Genomic DNA, 17,905 nt, shown 5'->3' on the forward strand with positions numbered 1-17,905 from the left:
AGAGAAGCAATGAGGAACTGGGGTATAAATATGCCCCAAATTCTACACGGACACACATGTGCTAGAGTCGACGCACTCCTCTCTGGAGTTCAGATTGCAGGGGCTCCTGAACTTTCCCTGGCAGCCCTACCCGAGCCCTGCCTGCAGCACTGGGCCAGACGCCCTCCTGGGCCTCTGGGGACACTTTCCAGATGGTGGGGTCAGCTCATCAGATGTGCTGTAGTCACTGAACCTCCTGAGGAGACGCTGAAGGCCTTATTTTGTTTCCTTCTAGGAGGCTCCCGCTCAGAGGTTTGTCTCAGCGTTTACACACCAAAACCCCTGGGAAAGCAGTTTTTGACAAACTACAAAGGAGCCTCCTAAAACCCACACTGGGAGCCACGGTCTCTGTGATTTTTCGTTGACATAACCCAGAAGGGTCACTGGAGCCAGTCCTCCCAGCAGGACCCCTGGGCCAAGCAGCCCTGCCCCGTCCAGGTGGAGACGCGGCCAGCAACCATCCGCCTCCTCAGGCACCGTCCTCCCGGGAAACCCACCATGCTCCTTCACAAACGCATTGTTTTATTTGGAGCCTTAGAGTAAACTGTCAGCGGTTCCCCAGGAATGAACGGATAGTTGGCTGACAGCAAACTCGCCGTTCCAGCAAGACATCCGCTGTGTGTGGTTCACAGGCTGAGCAAAGCCGCCTGGGGAGGAGACGGGTGGACTGAGGGTCAGCGGTGGTTGAGCCCCCGGGGCTGAGCCCACGGAGGAAAGGACTTCTCCCACAGGCGTCACCAGCTGGCCAGGACATCAGGCCACCAGGCACATGGAAGGATGTCCCTGCAAATCTACCACCCAGAGGGAGCAGCTCTGAAAATTTTGCACCAAGGAACTTTGCCAGCTTGGAGTGACCCTTGAGCCCAGGAGGACCACTCAGCGCAGGAGGAGAAAGGATGAGAAAACAAAGGAGGAAGTCAGGCCTCAAAACCCAGCTTCCCTTAAGGGCACATCGAATAGAGAACTCCAAACAGCCTCAGAGCAGGTCCTCTGTGGTTAAAGCCTTGGGCATTTACTTATGAGGCTAATTCTCAGGCCACATTCTCTTACTCAGCACTTTTAATCAAAATAATCAGTCCAGTGTCTTGGGAGGACAGGGAAGAAGGAGCCAGTGTAAGAACCCCCGGTTGCTAATGAAATATTTAAAAACCCAGGACAGGGACGCTCTGTCCTGTTTAATACAGAGGAGGCTCTTACCACACACCCCCATACCCTGGGGTTTCTCTATTTGCCAGGGGAAAAAATAGAATTTATGCACCTTAAAAAAAATATGAAGTGAAAAAGTATCCATTAGCACAGCAAAGACCCATTTCCAGGAAACAGGTTTTAAAAGAGAATTCTTGACGTCCTGAGGTTAAGCCAGGAGGTGTCATGACTTTGAACGTGGACGATGAAAGGGCCACTGTGTCCAGGTGCGGCTCAGGCCCGCCTCGTTTCATCCTTAAGGGAGGCTGGTTAAACCTCTGGTTGTGATCCAAAAATATCCTGGCAGTTAGCATCCTGCATTAAAATTTATAAACCACGAAAGACCTTTTCTCACAGAAAAGTTAATTCAGGCTGGATGGCCTGAAAAAAAAAAAAGTATTTAAAAGGGGTAGTCATCAGAAGTGGTTATGTGGAAAACTAGAGGTAAGTAATGCTTTTTACTCCCCTAAAACATACTAAAAATATAGCAACAGTAATTTCAGAAGGAAGGGAAGTGGCACCAGGTGTAATTTCATTTCTAAGAAGTCCCAGGAATGAGGCCTGGAACCACCAGAATTAACTTTCAGGGGTGATTAAATACAGGCAGGGCTGTGAGCAGGAAGTCGAAGCTGGGGGAGCGTGCCCCCACCTTGGTATCGGGCTCGGGCAGCCCCAAGGCTCCCCCTCTCTCGGCCTGGCCAGGCCAGTCAGCAAGGGCGTCTTCTCCTCTCCTGCTGCCTCCCTCTCCCTTCACTCCGAGCCTTAATTATTGAGCGCCTCCTGAATGTCAGCGTGTCAGGTGAGAGCTGAGACGCCAATTGCTCCAGGGGACCTCCCCAGCGCCCCCAGACTAGGCAACCCCCTACACCCACTCTGCTCTCAGCCCTCCATGCCCCTACTCACCTGCCTGCTCCCTAAGACCAAGGGCAGAGGGGAGCCAGGCGTACGTGTCGCCCCCCCGCCCAACCCACACCCCCGCTGCGTGCTCAGAGAGGAGCTGGGCAAAAGCCGGATTCTGTGAGTCCAGCTTCACAGACCCGGAGTCTCTTCTATTCCAAACGGACCTGGAGACTCGGCTCTGAAGTGAGCATTAAGGGGACTGGCCAAGAAGAGGAAGCAGCAGCAAAGACAGAGAGGCCGTCGCAATGGCTGGCTGGAGCCTGCCCCTTGCCCTGCAGCAAGGGGTCAGCAGACACCCGCCTTCCCCCCGGGCCGACCCCACTCTGCTCACCTAAGTAGGGGCCCGCCTGCAGGCCTGGCCCAGACACTCAGCCCGAGCTCGGAGAACCTCCAGCCCCAGGAACCAAGCCGGGACTGCCCATCTGGTTTTCCTCCTGATCCAGATAGCCTGACATTTCAACCTCGGCTAAACGATGAGCTTTTAGATGGAGCCGCAGTGTCGCACGTCTGCGGCGCTGAGTGCTTTCTGCGAAGACTGGGCGCACCTGTGCGCCAGCCCCCAGGTGGGCAGCATCACTAACGCCCAGGTCACCTCAGAGCGGGCGCCGGGGTGGCCGACAGCTAGCACGCTGGGCTCTGCGAACTGCACTTCTCTGTCCTCCTCGCTGGAGCCCAGCGGGAATGGGCTTCCATTTAGCAAAGGCTTCCACTCGGCCTGAGCAGAGCCTGTGAGTCTCTGCGCCTCTGGTCACAGACTGCAGGGCCAGCCCGTCCAGAGCGTCTGTCTGAGCTGGGTCCTGGCCTTGACGGAGTTCACTGCCAGCTCCAGAGGGCACCCCCCACCCCGCCCCCAGGTTCTGCGGCTCTGCGCAGGCCGTGCTGCTGCTGCTGCTGCTGGTAAGTCGCTTCAGTTGAGGCCGTGCTGAGGGAAGCCCAGAGGCCACTGATGTCCGGGTTGGTGCAGGACGGGCACTCTGGGAGGGAAGCAGAGGCTGTCACTCAGGCCCCAACACTGGAAATGGGGAGGGTTTGCAGGAATGGCCACAGGGACTGCCCCGGCCTTCGTCGGCTCCCAGAGGCCTCATGCTGCAGAAGCCAGGCCTTCTCTCCACCTGGGCTTGGATGTTCCTCCCAAACATTCCTCCGCTGCCACCTCCCCTGACCCGCTGTCCACGGGTGCCCTCTCCAGCTATTTGTGGACATGTGTAGGGCACAGAGCACTCAGGCTGGATTTCATTCAGTCTCTCAAGTCGACTCACGGAAGATCTGCTTCATTGTAATTCTCCGCAGAGACAGGTCTGTCCACCTGCTTGGACACAGGGCGACCTGACCGCCGGTTCTTCCTTAAACCTTGTGTGACATCTTCCTTCTGCTAAGATTCTTAATCTGTTGATTTTATCATCATGAACCCTCTTTTGCTACCCAACCAACAGCACAAAATGTTTACTGCAGCAACTAACTTACACAAAGATAAGAGAGTTATGGCAGCAGTGGAAATACATCCCCAAAACTAGCGTTCCCGACTCCCCACGAAGCCGTTACCCCAGAGACCAAACGAGCGCTCAGAGGGCAAGAAACTCGATGACATCAGCTAGCATTCACCTATGTCTCAGAACCAGGAGGCTCCTGACATGCATGCTGTGTGCTCAGCCTTAATCTACGGATAAGGAGACGTCAGGGGTCACAAGACTAACTTGATTAGAAGAGATGCATGATGAGCACACATCACACAAACAGCAAATATTTCAAGGACCAAATATGTTTTACGGCCTAACCAACCCCCAGCAGAGACACGGTATCATCTTTTCAGTTGGCAGCGGGCGTCTTCTGGTGCCAGCAAGCCCCGAGAGGGAAGGAGAGTCAGCTGCACAGGAATCAGGTGGGGTCCATAGGGCACGTGGGGTCCCTGAGAAGCCCCAGAGAGCGTTAGAGGCACAGGTTCCCTCGTGGGGAGTCTGGCGCTGCTGTTTCAGGGGCCTGAGGTTGGAATATCCACCAAGTACTAGGCGATTCTCACCTGCAGGAGTTTGGGAAATGCCGCCCTGGGATGTCCCAGGTGGTGCTGGTGATAAAGAGCCCACCTGCCAGTGCACAAGACGCAGGAGAAGCAGGTTCAGTCCCTGAGTTAGGAAGATCCCCTGGAGGAGGAAGCAGCAGCGCGCTCCAAGCTTCTTGCCTGGAGAATCGCTTGGACAGAGGAGTCTGGCAGGCTATAGTCCACGGGGTCACAAAGAGTCGAACATGACTTAAGCAACTTAGCACGCATGCCCTGGATGAGCAAATATCAGAGAGCCACACACGTGCTCAGAGTCAAGGTCACTTGTCCAATGTGACAGGCGGGACTCAGGTGGACTCAGGAGCTCCAGACACAGGGACCTTCCCCCCAACCCTAGGAGCTTCGGGAGCAGGGCCACCCTGAGTAGACGCCCTGGATCCAGCCGCCCCCCACAAGATGCTGTGCCTACACACTAGAAGGGCCTCACAGATGACCCCTTTACAGACTGCCTGCTGCCTTGGGGACAAGGGCTGACCAAGGAATTTCCATGACACAGCGGCTCCTCAGGGGCCCCGCCTTTCAAAGGGGCCAGGAACTTGGGGTCCATCTGGAGAGGACCAGTGACCTCACGGGGGAGGCAGGCCATGCCCAGCACCTCACATGTCCCTCCCCCCAGCTCATCTAACTGGCCCTAGTACAAGTTTTGTATTTTGTCAGCCTGAGAAATCTAATGGAAAGAACTATTCTTAGACCTATTTATTTTATCAAGGAAAATATGTTCTTAAAATGTTCAAGAAAGGATATTGTCTGGTTCCCAAGAAATTGCCTGACAAACCCCTGCAAAGATGTACACACTAAATACACACACCCACATGCATACATACATATACACACGTGCACACAAGCGTTCTGGATGTGTGTGTGCGTATGTATATAATGAAGGCCATCCCTAGCGGCTCAGATGGTAAAGAATCTGCCTGTAGTGAGGAAGACCCAGGTTCGATCCCTGGGTCAGGAAGATCCCCTGGAGAAGGGAATGGCAACCCATTCCAGTATTCTTGCCCAGAGAATTCCACAGACAGCAGAGCCTGGTGGGCTGCAGTCCATGGGGTCGCAGAGAGACGGACGTGACTGAGCGACTAACGGTCTCACATACCTGTAATATGCAAGCGTGTATTCACAACCGTGGTAGCAACTGTTTTCCTGTCAGGAGCTTTTTCACAGTATACACGCATGAACCCTTCATCCTTCAACTGCAGGAGGTAACGAATATTCTACTGCTTTTTACCCTTCGATGCGCACAGGAGTCACCAATGGACCTTGCTAAACAGCAGATTCTTGACCTGACCGTCTGCACCTCTAATCAGCTGCAGGCAACGCTGGCAAGCCATGGACCACCCTTTGAGTAACAAGATTCTGGTTTGTGGTGAATGACCGTCTTCATCACACAGAAAACAATGACTGTCAAAGATCAGAATACCTTAGAGAAACAAATAAAAACCATGTTCAAATAAACTTATTCTTTCTTGGAAAAATTAATCTCAAAAGAGGATTCGGAGTCTATACAATGCCTCCTGGCCATGATGGTAAGCAATGCTCCCTGGATTTTGTGAGAGCCGTTCCAGAATGCAGGCTGGTAGACAAATGTCGACTTGAGAGAAGGAGGCAGCAGGTAAGCAGGGCGACGCTCTGATCTGCGTGTCAGTGAAGCACGCCTGTGTGCGTCAGATCACGCTGACTCCCAAGGCCAACCCTGCCCACATCAAGATGAGTAAAACACACTCGAGCACCCTCGCGGGCCTCGGGGAAATTTTCCCCACCAATATTATTCCAGACAGCCTGCTCTTTGGAGGCTGGCCCTGCCCATGACTTTGTTTGAATAGTTGAAATAAGTGTGCTAATAATTATCCTAACTTCTAAGGTTTAAAGTATGAAACAGTCCCTAAACCGTGTTAGGAATACCTAGAACACAAACAGACTGGACCCGCGCGATACAAGTGCCGCGAAAGACACGACGAGACAGAGCAGGCTCCCCACGGGGAAGCCCCCGCGTCTCAGGGGCAGAGGCCACACCCCAGGTAGTTGCCAGAAAGGGCATCAGAGCTGCCCGCACACGCGGCACAGGGCACGTACCGCGCCCCGAAGCGCGATGCGGGAGGGTGGATTAGAACCAACCTCGGCGGGGTGTGAATCTGGCCCTGAGGACAGACGGACCCCCAAGGGCCCAGGAGAAGAGGGAGGATGAGGCAGCGTGCGGAGAAAGGCCTCCAACCCAGTCCCCAGGAAACTGGGAAGGAGATTCCGGGTGGCAAGAGAGGAGAGGAGAGGAGAGTCCCTCGGGAAGGCGGCCGGTGGGGGTCTCGGCAGGAGAGCAGTCAGACCACGGGGGGAGGCCAGCGCCACGCACACCCACGTGTGGTCTATGAGCCTCTCTCCACAGCAAGCTCTGCGTAGCCTGCTTTAGACAGCAGCAAGCCTGTGGGGTCGGTACTTTTGACCCCAGATGAGGAAGCAGGTGAGAGGCTGGGTAATACACTCAGCGTCATAGAGGCAGCACAGGGGACGTGAAATCCACGCTTGCGGTCTCACACTAATCTGTGCGCAGAGCAACCACGGCTCACCTCGTATTTTCTCACTAGGTACAATGTGTGTAAAAACACCTGCAGAAATACCGAACACCACGATAAAAGCTGAACAAGCTGGTCCCTGGATTATCCACCTTCCCTGTCTATCGCCCACCATCTAAAGACAGTGGAAAGTCAAATCCATTCAAGAGTCCGGACTTATGACTACAGTTAATAAACTACAGACTATAAAACCTGTTCTGTATTATACAACAAAGAAGTTAAGTATCTTAGGTACGCTGACACACAGCATTTAGCTTATAATTTTACAGCCTTATTACATGTTTGAGAAAATCATTAGTTCCAATGTTCTGTCTCCTGGCTTCTCCTCTGCCCAGGAATCAGTGGCTGAGAACAGGCAGATGGCAGCCTCAAGACGCTGGTTTCAACAACTGGAAGGTGCAGCCACTGTGGGAAAGAGCGTGGAGGTTTCTCAGAAAACTAAAAATATAGCACCGGACAACCTTGCACTCCCACTCCTGGATATATGTCCAAAGAAAACGGGAACACAAACCCAGAAAGACACGCGCAGTCCAGCCTTCACTGCAGCACTGCTTCCAACAGCCAGGGTATGGAGGTGAGGGAAGAGCCCGTCAACAGACAAAGTGGGTAGAGACGTCGTGTGTGTGTGTGCTTATCCAGCGGACTATTACTCAGCCTTAAAAAAAAAGAACGAAATAATATCATGTAAAACGACATGTAAATATCATTAAAAGAACAAACCTAGACAGCACCATGCTTAGTGACGTGCTGTGGGATATCACTTATACGTAGGATCTAAGAAATTATATGAACGAATGTACAAGCAAAACAGAGACTCCTAGACGTAGAGAGCAAACTAGTGGCTATGAAAGGGGAGATAGAAGGGCGGGCGGCAAACAAGGGGTATGGGGTTAACAGATGCAAACCACGGGGTATAAAACCGACCAGCAGTAGGGCGTATCATACGGCAGAGGGGGATAGAGCCACGACCCTGTAACGACTTTAAACGGAAACACGAAGATGCTGAATCACTATGTTGGGCACCTGAAACTAATGTAATACTGCAAATCAGCGACACTTCAATTAATGAATTATTTAAACAAGTTTTAAAACCCGGTTGGAAGGACAAGCCAAAAGTGCTCTGACCTCACGGCAGGACTGCAGCAACTTTTGCAGCTTCTTCCCACAGGAGGTCACTGTTACATCAGTTCCAGAAAAGAGCCTCAATTTGCTGCGAAAGAGACACGGGCCCTTTCTTTTAATCCGTCTACCCAGTCTGGCTGTATTTGCATCAGGGAGTAGAGCAACTGACCAGCACAGCAAAGGTGAGACGCTCATCAGATAACGTGAAGAAAATATAAGCTGTCCTTAGAAAATTCATCAGAGGTGGTTTTCGAATACTTAATGTTTGATTTCTGGAAACTAAACTCCAGTTAAATGGTCTGCAAGTTAAATTCCAGTGAAATGGCTGGACACAACTTAGCGACTCAACAGCAACAACAAATGGCCTACAAATAAACCCAGCCGCCTGTCCCGCGTGCGGGGCTGCTGCCTGTTTCACGTCTCGCATGCGGGGCTGCTGCCTGTTTCGCACGCAGGGCCACCGCCTGTCTCGCGTGCGGGGCCGCCGCCTGTCTTGTGTGCGGGGCTGCTGCCTGTTTCGTGCGCGGGGCCACCGCCTGTCCCACGTGCGGGGCCGCCTGTGTCACGTCTCACGTGCCGGGCCGCCGCCTGTCTCGCGTGTGGGGCTGCTGCCTGTTTCGCGCGCGGGGCTGCCTGTGTCACGTCTCACGTGCCGGGCCGCCGCCTGTCTCGCGTGTGGGGCTGCTGCCTGTTTCGCGCGCGGGGCTGCCTGTGTCACGTCTCACGTGCCGGGCCGCCGCCTGTCCCACGTGTGGGGCCGCTGCCTGTCTCACGTGCAGGGCCCCCGCCTGTCCCGTGTGTGGGGCCGCCGCCTGTCTCACGTGCGGGGCTAACTAACCCATCCAGATGGAGTACCGTGGCACACAGCTGCGTAGCTTTGGGTGACTGGCCTCACTAACCCTCGGGTTACTCATCTACAAAACAGAGCAATCACACAGCTTCAGAGGACCACTGTACAGATTAACTGGGACGAAGAGCTGAGCACAGTGCCTGGAACACAGGAGACACGGCACAAATGCTGCTGATGACGACTGTCGCCCTTCAAGCTGACCGCAGTGGTGCCCACAAGGTCCCCTGAGGCAGTGATGCCATCCAACCATCTCATCCTGGGTTGCCCCCCTCTCCTCCTGCCCTCAGTCTCTCCCAGCATCAGGGTCTTTTCCAGTGAGTAGGCTTTGCACATCAGGCAGCCATGGGTAAAATACAAACCTAGCCTTACGAACGTAGAGACTTGCTTCTATTATCCTGTCAGCTCATCATGCTCATCCTAGAAGGTGGGGAAGAGACAAGACCTTACTCGTGCCATCATCCATTCTTAAATTTTGAAACAACTAGAAGCCCTCGAAGGTCCTACAGGAAGACCCCATCATGAGCCCCTCTGTGTAAGCGTGCGGAGCTGCAGGCTCTGTGAGCCCTTTAAATAAACGACCCCGTTTCATCAAACTCTGCCTCCGCTTCACTCAGCGGGTGCTTGGAGATTCTTCACTGAGCAGATTAGCATAGAGTTCAGGCACAGAGTGATTATCTAAGTGAATACTTCAGCTCTGCCCAGGTAATCAGATGCATTTTGATTCCCGCTTCACCAAGTACATTCTTAAGGAGCCTGGCTCTTTGGAAAACAGAAGCCAAAGCTTTCTGTTGTGTCTGGGTGTCTGGCGGGGAAACGCGCCACGGTTGCTAGGGCACGCTGGTGCCGTGGCCTGATTTCGTGTGGAGGTGCCGGCAGTCTTGCTCATCACTGCCTTGATGGCATTGGCGCAAGTGTCGAAGCCGCGGAAGAGGCAAAAATTTACAGCAGAAGAGAAAACTGTTCTGACCATGCAGACTTCCAAAAGAGTCTTAGGGTCCCCCGGGGGGCCCAGGGACGTCACTGTGAGAACTGCTTGGTCCCAGGACAGACGGAGCTGGTCAGCACAGACTCATCACGGGTGCCCCTGGCCGGCTCCAGCCTTGCCTTCTCTGGGCCCTTTGGGAACACCCCCTCCTTAGGGTTGAGGCTGGATGGTCATTATGTTGAGCATCTTCTGAGCCCTCTCCTGAGAACCCAAGGGGCCTGAGAGACTCGGGAGTCTGGGCCTGCACAGGCTCTGAGAGCTTACGCCTCCTGCTGCTGCCTCCATCCTGCCCCTGGCGCTTGAGGGAGCTCCAACCCCTCTCAGATCAGGGAACCATCCTGCAAACCTTACAAGTGCTGGCCTCAAAGACACCCAGGCTGGGCGTGGCCCGGAACTGACCGGCACCCCGGGCCAGGCCCCGGGCGGAGCGGCCCCTGCCAGGGCCCATTGTCTGCCGGTCAGGTGTCCGCAGTCAACTGCCTGGCCCATCTGCGCACTGCCAACGCCAAACAGGTCAGAGCTGGGCTTGGAATCGCGCGGCTGTAAGGGCCGCACCATCATACAGCATCTGCGCTGTTCCGAAGGGAGAGCCATTTCTCTGGGATGCAGGGAAAAAACGCATTCACGAGCTAAAACCTTGTCTTCACAGGTAATCTCCATCCTTGGCCCCGCCTTAACTTTAAGCCCTCTGTTCTGCTCTGTCCGGGAGCTCTGTCATGTCTGATTCTTTGTGACCAGATGGACCGCAGCACACCAGGCTCCCTGGCCCCTCAGTGCCTCCTGGAGTGTGCCCAAGTTCATGTCCATTGAGTCGGTGATGCCATCCAACTAATACGGCCCACGTGGGGCTCACTGATGAGATGGCTCACGATGCTGACCTCGCAAACAAAGAATAAAACCACAGCGACCCTTGAAACTGAACAAACTGCCCACGCCACGCTCTGCTTTCTCACTGGCGCCTGCCGTCTAAAGCTGCGAGACCACCAGGTTCCAGGCCTCCCGCCACATGACCACCCCTTCCGGGAACTTTTTGCTGGCGGGCATAAGGAAGACCCTGACAGAAAGGGAGGACACGGGTTCTCCTTAAGGGCCAGGCACCCTCTCGTTTCCCTCTAACACATTTCCTTTTCTCGCCTGACTGCCCGGCTCGCTTTTTTCCTCTGCACTCACCATGCACCGACCATCTCATCGGCTAAGCCCTAAATGGTACAAAAGCACAGTAACAGGGAGGGTGGCGTCCGCGTTCACTGCTCACGTTTGGAAGGCAAAGCCTACCAGCTGAAGGTCTACTAGACAAACCAGAGGCTGGGCTCACACACCCCTCACAGCCAGTCTGCTCTCTGCCTCTTTCTAGAACTTCCTCACACCTGGTCACAGAATGGAGCGTCGGCCTGCTCGTCACGACCCTAGCCTTGTTGCTCAGGCTCCCAGCTCCCAGCTCAAGGCCTGGGGCGTCGTTCCCAGTGCAGGAGCCTAAAGAACAGGGGAGTCAGGACGAGGTGGCACCAAAGCCAGAGGCCAGGGTCCGAGACAGGTCAGCCACCCTGTGAGGGGCCTGCGAGACCTCTCCCGCTGACCCAGGGCCTGCCTCACGGCTGCCGGCCGCGTCCGTATGGGAACGGCCAGCTGGAACTTGGTAGCGACCTTGCCAAGGGCTGCCCAGCCACTTGTGAAGAAGGCTGCCCTCAGAGAAAGACCTGGAGCAGCTGACCTCCAAGGTCTGTGCTTCCCGGCCCCCTGAGCCCCCAACCATCACGGAAATGCCACAGTAACCTGTGCTCCCCGGGACCCCGGGTGGACGAAGCCACAGCCACGCTCGCAGGGCAGGCCTGGGCTGGGTCTGCCGCTTCTGCACCGGCAGGGGACTAACCTGCCCGCGTTTCGCCCTGACCAAAGTTGTGACTGAGGATGCAGTTACACACAGCTGAAGGTGCCGGGGGTCTACCACCCTGCAGCAGGCCCTGGGGTGGCAGGGGGCAGAGGATCACGCCCCCCCCCCACCCTCTGAGGCCTCCTGCCCGGCGACGCCGCCGTCGGGGTCCCCGCTCCCCCTCCCTGAGTGCACGTCTAGGGCAACCCCAGCACCTGCACGCACGCGCCCACCTCGGCCCCACTCTCTGCTGGGGCCTCAGTGACAGCAGGGAGAGCCAGTGAGGGGCGCCAGGTGAACCTGACCTGTCAACGCTCCCTGGGCATCTGCCTGCAGGGGGAGACTTTGGGCCTCTCTGCTCTCCACCAGTCTGCTTATCACTCCCGGTCTTTGTTATCATTGCTGTGTTTTGAGCAGAAATTTCAAAATAAAGCCCGAAGCGCCCAGTGGCCCAGGCGGAAGACTAGGACACAGCCCCCTGAGGCCAGCGTCCAGTGGTGACATGAAGTCACCTCTTTACTAGAGGCTTGGGGTGCTTTGGGGGTCGTAAACTAAGAAACCATTTTTAAAATGTATTTATGTGTGCTATTGTGTATTTGAACATCTAGAATAAGCACGTCGAAACCATGATTCCACTCTATTCTTACTTTGCTAAATACTTTTAATGACTTGATATGTGAAGATATATTAACGAATAGAAGTAAAAGCGGTATGTAGGTGTAGCAAAAATCAGGAAGGGGGTGTGAGAAAAATTGGTCTGGGAAACCCTGATAGACAAATGTGCTCTTTACAGTCGCCATGTCTTAGGTAAGTGGATCAGGACACAGTTTGGTCAATTGTATCTAGGAATTTCATTATCAATACGCTGATCATTTTCTAACTTAGGAACACAGGCTTGATTTGCAGTGTTTGTGTATTTTACTACTTTGATTTAACTTTTAGAGAGAGAAAACAAGACATTTTTTTTTCCTATTACACCAAATGACATAAAACTATCACAGCTTTAATTATTCTGAGAAGCTAAAATGACACAGACATAAACTGGGGCTCTCAGAATCCCACGCGAGCAGAGCTCTGCTCCCCGAGTGCTGGGAGACCTTTCCATTGCTTTATGTCTTCAGTGAAGACTGACGTCCAGATAGTATTCTCTGACACCCTGAGAAGGGAGTTTCTAAGACTGCTCTTGTAGACACTTTTAAGACAAGAGGTTGCCCACATTTCCAAATAACCATTCACAATGGAAAAGAGAAGAGGGTATATTGTAAAATCTGACTTAAGAGACATTTTCTTTACCGTTAGAAAGTTATAGCAACGTTTTATAAAAGATACACCCCAGAGCACTCCTAATGAGCTCAGCTCCCTGCCGGCCCCTCCTTCGGGACACACCTGGGGGCCACCTCTCAGAGCCAGGGGAGGGGCCTGTTCTTTACCACGGGTCCCCCATAGACAGAAATCTATTGCAGGCATAGGCGTGTATCAGCCAACTCCCCCGGAGGCGTGTGTGCAACAGCCAAAAAGATTCGGGCTTGGGCAGCAGTGAGAGGAGCGCTCCCCGTGTCGGCCCCTCGGAGAGGCGCGGGGCCACCGTGGGGATCTGGCGCCTCGGGTTCTGGGTTCTCTGAGCACCACGGATGCGGAGCTGGCGGCTTCTTGTTGAAAAAGACAGAAATCTACATGCAGGCATAGACACATGTCAGCCAACTGCCCGGGAGAGATTTTTAACCACAAATTCATACATTTTCAATGGGGGCCAAATCCAAAGAGGCAAAGATTAATTCTCTGGGAGAGGTGAAGAAAATCTTACTGTTTTCATGCACAAAGCACAGAACCACCTGCAATACCCACAGGTACAGAGTGCATCTGGGACAGTGAGAATTCAAGGAAGGGGCTCGACTACGCAGAAAAAAGCCAGACGCCCCTGCGGCGGGGGAGATGGTGATAAGCAGCTCTGCTGACAACCACTTCCTGTAGGAAAAGCAACGCAGAACACCTCCTAGAGTATTTGCTAAACTGCCTCCATCGGCCTAAAGGTAACTCATTCTATGCTAATTGATGAAAGAATTAAATAAGTAGAAAGAACTGATTTCCCAGATACAATCCTCTCTCGGGAAGCGCTAAAGTCTTTAGAATCTGAATTCTTTCTCTTCCTTCAAAATTCTCCTGTTTTCCTAACTGAAGCCCATTCTGAGAGCAGCTGTGGCATCCCAGGAAAGGCAGGGAGGGGCAGAGGTTCCAAGGAAAAGGCACGGAGGCCATCTGTGCTCGGGAGCTTGCTCAGAAGAGGCGGCCACTCTTCTGCAGACACTTCTTAACGAGGGGAAAGGACGTTGTGCTTTGGCGCCATTTTATCTCCCTCGGTTACATAAGAAGGAGAAGAGGAGATGCTGACATTATTTTTAGCTCTCACAGACAAAAATAGAACGCCAGCTTTCATACATGTCAGGAATGACTGCCTCCAGGTTCCCAGAAAGTTGGTGGAGAGTTGGAGATGTTGACAAGGGCTGCCTACCTCTCCTGATCCCAGCCCCCGCAGGGTGGCCATCCCAGGGGAGGACGAGGCAGGACACACATTCCGTCTGCTAGGGCGAGCCCGCTCCCCGGCCAGAAACACTCAGCTAGGACAGCAGCCACATTACTACCTGGGTGTCCTCAAGAGCAGGCGCCTGTCGGTGACCTCCGCGGGCCATCACGGACCGGAGCACACGCCAGAGGACGGGAGATGAGAGAAGGCACAGGCTACCTGCGATCCAGATGCCTTTTCTTCTGAGTGACACGTCCATCCTGGCCTTCCCGCCCTGACCCTGCGCGAGTACGTTTCCAGGCAGAACTCTGCTCCAGGCAGGAGGCGGTGCTGAGTGGTGGGGTCTGCAGGACCCCGCGGTGACGGTTCCAGTTACACCATCAACGGCTAATCTGCCTCTTTAAAAGGAAAAATATGATGGCCCGGGTGGCAGATCGCAACAGGTGCAGGGGCAGAGGGAGGCCGGCTGGCGGCAGGTGGCACTACAGAGAGCGCGCTTGTCTCCCGCTCAAGGACGATTCGCACCAGGGAAACGGGGCCGCCGCCAGGGAGCCTTCTCCTGCCCACGTGGGCAAGGGACTCGGGGTGGGTGGGAGGGGCACGCACGGCTTTAAACATCACAAACCCTGTGCCCGCAGCTACGTTATTTTGAGATCTAAGTTATAATCACGGTGACCACCGCTGATGGTACAATTTCACCGCGCGAGGCAGGAAGGGCCTGCACGTAAACGCACCGACTGCCATCGCGATAGGGAGACCCGAGCTCGGTCCCGGCCCAGCCTCGCCTGCTCACAGCCTGATCACGAACAGTTCGTTCTGTTTGGTCTTTGCACATTTGTGCCCGGTGGTTCAGCATTCCAGGAGCTGTGACCCCCACCTCCGCATGGTCCCTTCCTCCCTGGGGACCCTGCCTGTTGAGGGGGCAGGGGCTGAGGACCAGAGGACAGGAGGTGAGCACAGACAAGCCTGGGCAGAAAAAGCAGGGCGCGCAGAGCCAGTGGGGCAGCAGAGGGGGCAGAAAACCTCAGGGGAGAGCAGCCTCAGGCTGCTGAGAACAGGAGCTCCTTGGTCTCCCATTAGCCCAACAGAGTGTGTGTGTGTGTGTGTGTGTGTGTGTGTGTGTGTGTGTGTGTGTGTGTGTGTGTGTGTGTGTGTGTAAGTCAGATCTGAGGGGAATACAGCATGGCGGTCATTTATACAGGTCACAGAGAACTGACAAAAGAGGAAAACCTGGATTTGATTGTGTAAAAGGAACGCTAATTACAGTTATGAGAGTCGTTATCACTCTGAGTTAATGACACACACAGTAGCTATTAAACCATCGCTCACATGTGCCACGTTCATTATTTAAGTTCCACTCTGTTTCAACACCATATTGTGTGGCTTTCCATCTGGTTTATTGTAGTCTATCTGCTCTGTGCTAAGTCACCTCAGTCATGTCTAACCCTGCGACCCCATGGATCATAGCTCTCCAGGCTCCTCTGTCCATGGAATTCTCCAGGCAAGAATACTGGAGTGCATTCAGGGACCCACTCCAGAGCTGTGCCCACCTGCAGGAGAGCTGCGCCCTCCTGCAGGGAATCTTCCCGCCCCAGAGCCTGAACCCATGTCTCCTAACGTCTTCTGCATTAGCAGGCAGGTTCTTTGCCACGCGTGCCACCTGGGAAGCCCAGGGTATCTGCCACAAGCTTTTAAAAGTCTACACTTCTTAGGTGGTTTCCAACAGTACGCAGACGATAAGAGAACACAAGAAAATCCTTTCAAAACCAGAATCAAAAGGGAAGCTGGAAAACACAAGGAACACGACACAGCAGGAAAGTGGAATCCGTGGTGTTCTGTCAATTCAAAAAATAAATCAGAGGAAGCGAAGGAAGAGAGGCAAAAAGTACGGTCAGAAGCAGAAAAGTGAGTGAAGCAGAGAAACCTGGTTAAGAGCAGGAAAGGAAGAATCTGAGCCACACTGAACTGCCTCGATAGATGGAAGTTGCGGAATGCACAGACAGTTTGCTCTTGTTCGGAGAGAAAAGGGTCTTCTAGAAAGAACGTGTGCTTCAGGCCTTCCGCGCAGTTTGCCTGCCCGAGAGCGCCTGCAGTGCAGAGTAAGTTCCCCTCAGGGCAGCGCAGTGAGGGTTCCTTCTATGCTTAGCTGTGCTAATCTTCTTAAAGAGAGAAGGGATGAAGAGACAGAGGAGAGGTGGAGAGAGTCATGGCAGGCATGTTTTCACGGTCCCTGGAGAGAAAGGCCCGGGATTGTGAAGATTTCCTGTGGCCCCAGCAGGAGGTGGAGACGTGTCAGCCTAGCGCGTCTGCATTCCTGACGACATCCGAGCCGCTGGAAGGCCCTCTCCGCCCACCCCTGCCAAGGCCTGCTGGCCGCCTGGGCACCTGCTCACCGGGCCAGCAAGGGCTCGGGGACTGTGGCCTTGGCAGACACGGACAGGAGAAGGGCTCTATGCCTCCCGGCCCGGCCCGTCCGTCCCCCGCAGGGCGAGAGAGAGAGATGGGGAAATTTACTGCCGACACCTCTGGGCCCTGAGCCACTCGGCAAGAAACTGAATGGGACACGCGGTCGTTCCTCCCCACCTTCCGCGCGGCCGTGAGCACCGGGCAGGCGCCACCGGACATCAGGCCCGTTGCACAGGACCTTCTCTTAGGACCACAGGGCCAGCATCCTCAGGCGTTCCCTCAGAGGTATCCTAAAGTGTTTCACTTCAGTCACTTGACTTCTCTGGAGCAGATCATCACCGAAACAGTTCTTCCTGAAAATCTTCGTGTTTCCACCTAGCACCATCTTGCCTACTTACAAAACTTGTATCACAGAACTTGGCGAAAAATCGTCCTGGAAACCTAATCAAACTCATAGAAACTATTACAAATCATTGGTTATTTCAAAGTTAGCCTATAAGAATACTTCATCTCCCCTGTTCCACAGAAATTAATGAACAGAAAAGGAAACTCTTCTGATTATTCGTTTGCACTGCAAGCAGCCCCAACAAGGAAGTCCTCGGCTCTGACTTCAGTTTTGCTGAGGAAGTGTCTTCTTGGTGTGTGCAGGACAAGATGTTAGCTCACAGGGAAAGTCGGTCTCCAAACACCACGCTTCAGCCTGACTCATTCCCCCTATCCAGCAAGGTCTATCTCTCTGTACTCACAGTGAAGAGACTCCTCCCCACTTCATACCGAATAGCTGTGTTCCACCGTCTGTTGTACCGTTAGAAATGCCCTTCCTACCTGGACAGGGATTTTCGGAACAGAAGCTGGACAAAGAGGAGAGTGAAAGTAAAGTCGCTCAGTGCCTGCAGCCTCCCAGGCTCCTCTGTCCATGGAATTCTCCAGGCGAGAACCCTGGAGTGGGTGGCCATGCCCTCCCCCAGGGGATCTTCCCGACCCAGGGATGGAACCCGGGTCTCCCACATTGCAGGCAGACGCTTTACCGTCTGAGCCCCCCGGGGAAGAACAAAGAGGAATGTTTCCCAAGCTCGCTCTGGTTATTAGAAATAATGATCCCTGGCCCTCCAGGGGAACGCGGGGCGCACTTAAACAGACCCGTTTGCTCTGCAAACATTCTCGGTGCCTGTTTGGTACCCTGAGCAGGAGAGCAGGCGAGGGGGGTGGCACGAGGTCCCGACCTTGAGGAGGGCGTCCGGGGCAGGGTGACAAACAAGTTCCATCAATCACAGGTGAGGCCTCTCTGGGCGGGAGGGAGGGGGAGGGGACCCAGGGAGCCGAGCAGGGGACAGGGCCCGCCAGTCCACATCCGTGGACACCCCTCACCACGACGGAGCCGGTGCTGGGTGCTTGGCATGCAGG

The 17,905-nt window shown here is 54.2% G+C and overlaps 1 protein-coding gene across 4 annotated transcripts in view; it reads right to left on the bottom strand.

Annotated features, from left to right (window-relative positions):
* The window catches only part of MYLK4 (myosin light chain kinase family member 4), a 68,384-nt gene that overhangs the window by 47,862 nt on the left and 2,617 nt on the right, over positions 1–17,905 (bottom strand). Inside the window, exon 1 of one of the 4 annotated variants that reach the window (XM_018039261.1) lies at positions 14,214–14,635. The exons of 2 other annotated variants lie outside the window; for them this stretch is intronic. In XM_018039261.1, the coding sequence (XP_017894750.1) occupies positions 14,214–14,354 (141 nt within the window). In that variant the 5' untranslated portion in view covers positions 14,355–14,635. Of the gene's footprint in view, positions 1–4,141; positions 4,259–14,213; positions 14,636–17,905 lie in introns of those variants that run through there. One more of the 4 variants, XM_018039262.1, reaches the window with a different exon arrangement.

Source organism: Capra hircus, chromosome 23 (assembly GCF_001704415.2).
Source record: "Capra hircus breed San Clemente chromosome 23, ASM170441v1, whole genome shotgun sequence".
NCBI classification, from domain to species: domain Eukaryota; kingdom Metazoa; phylum Chordata; class Mammalia; order Artiodactyla; family Bovidae; genus Capra; species Capra hircus.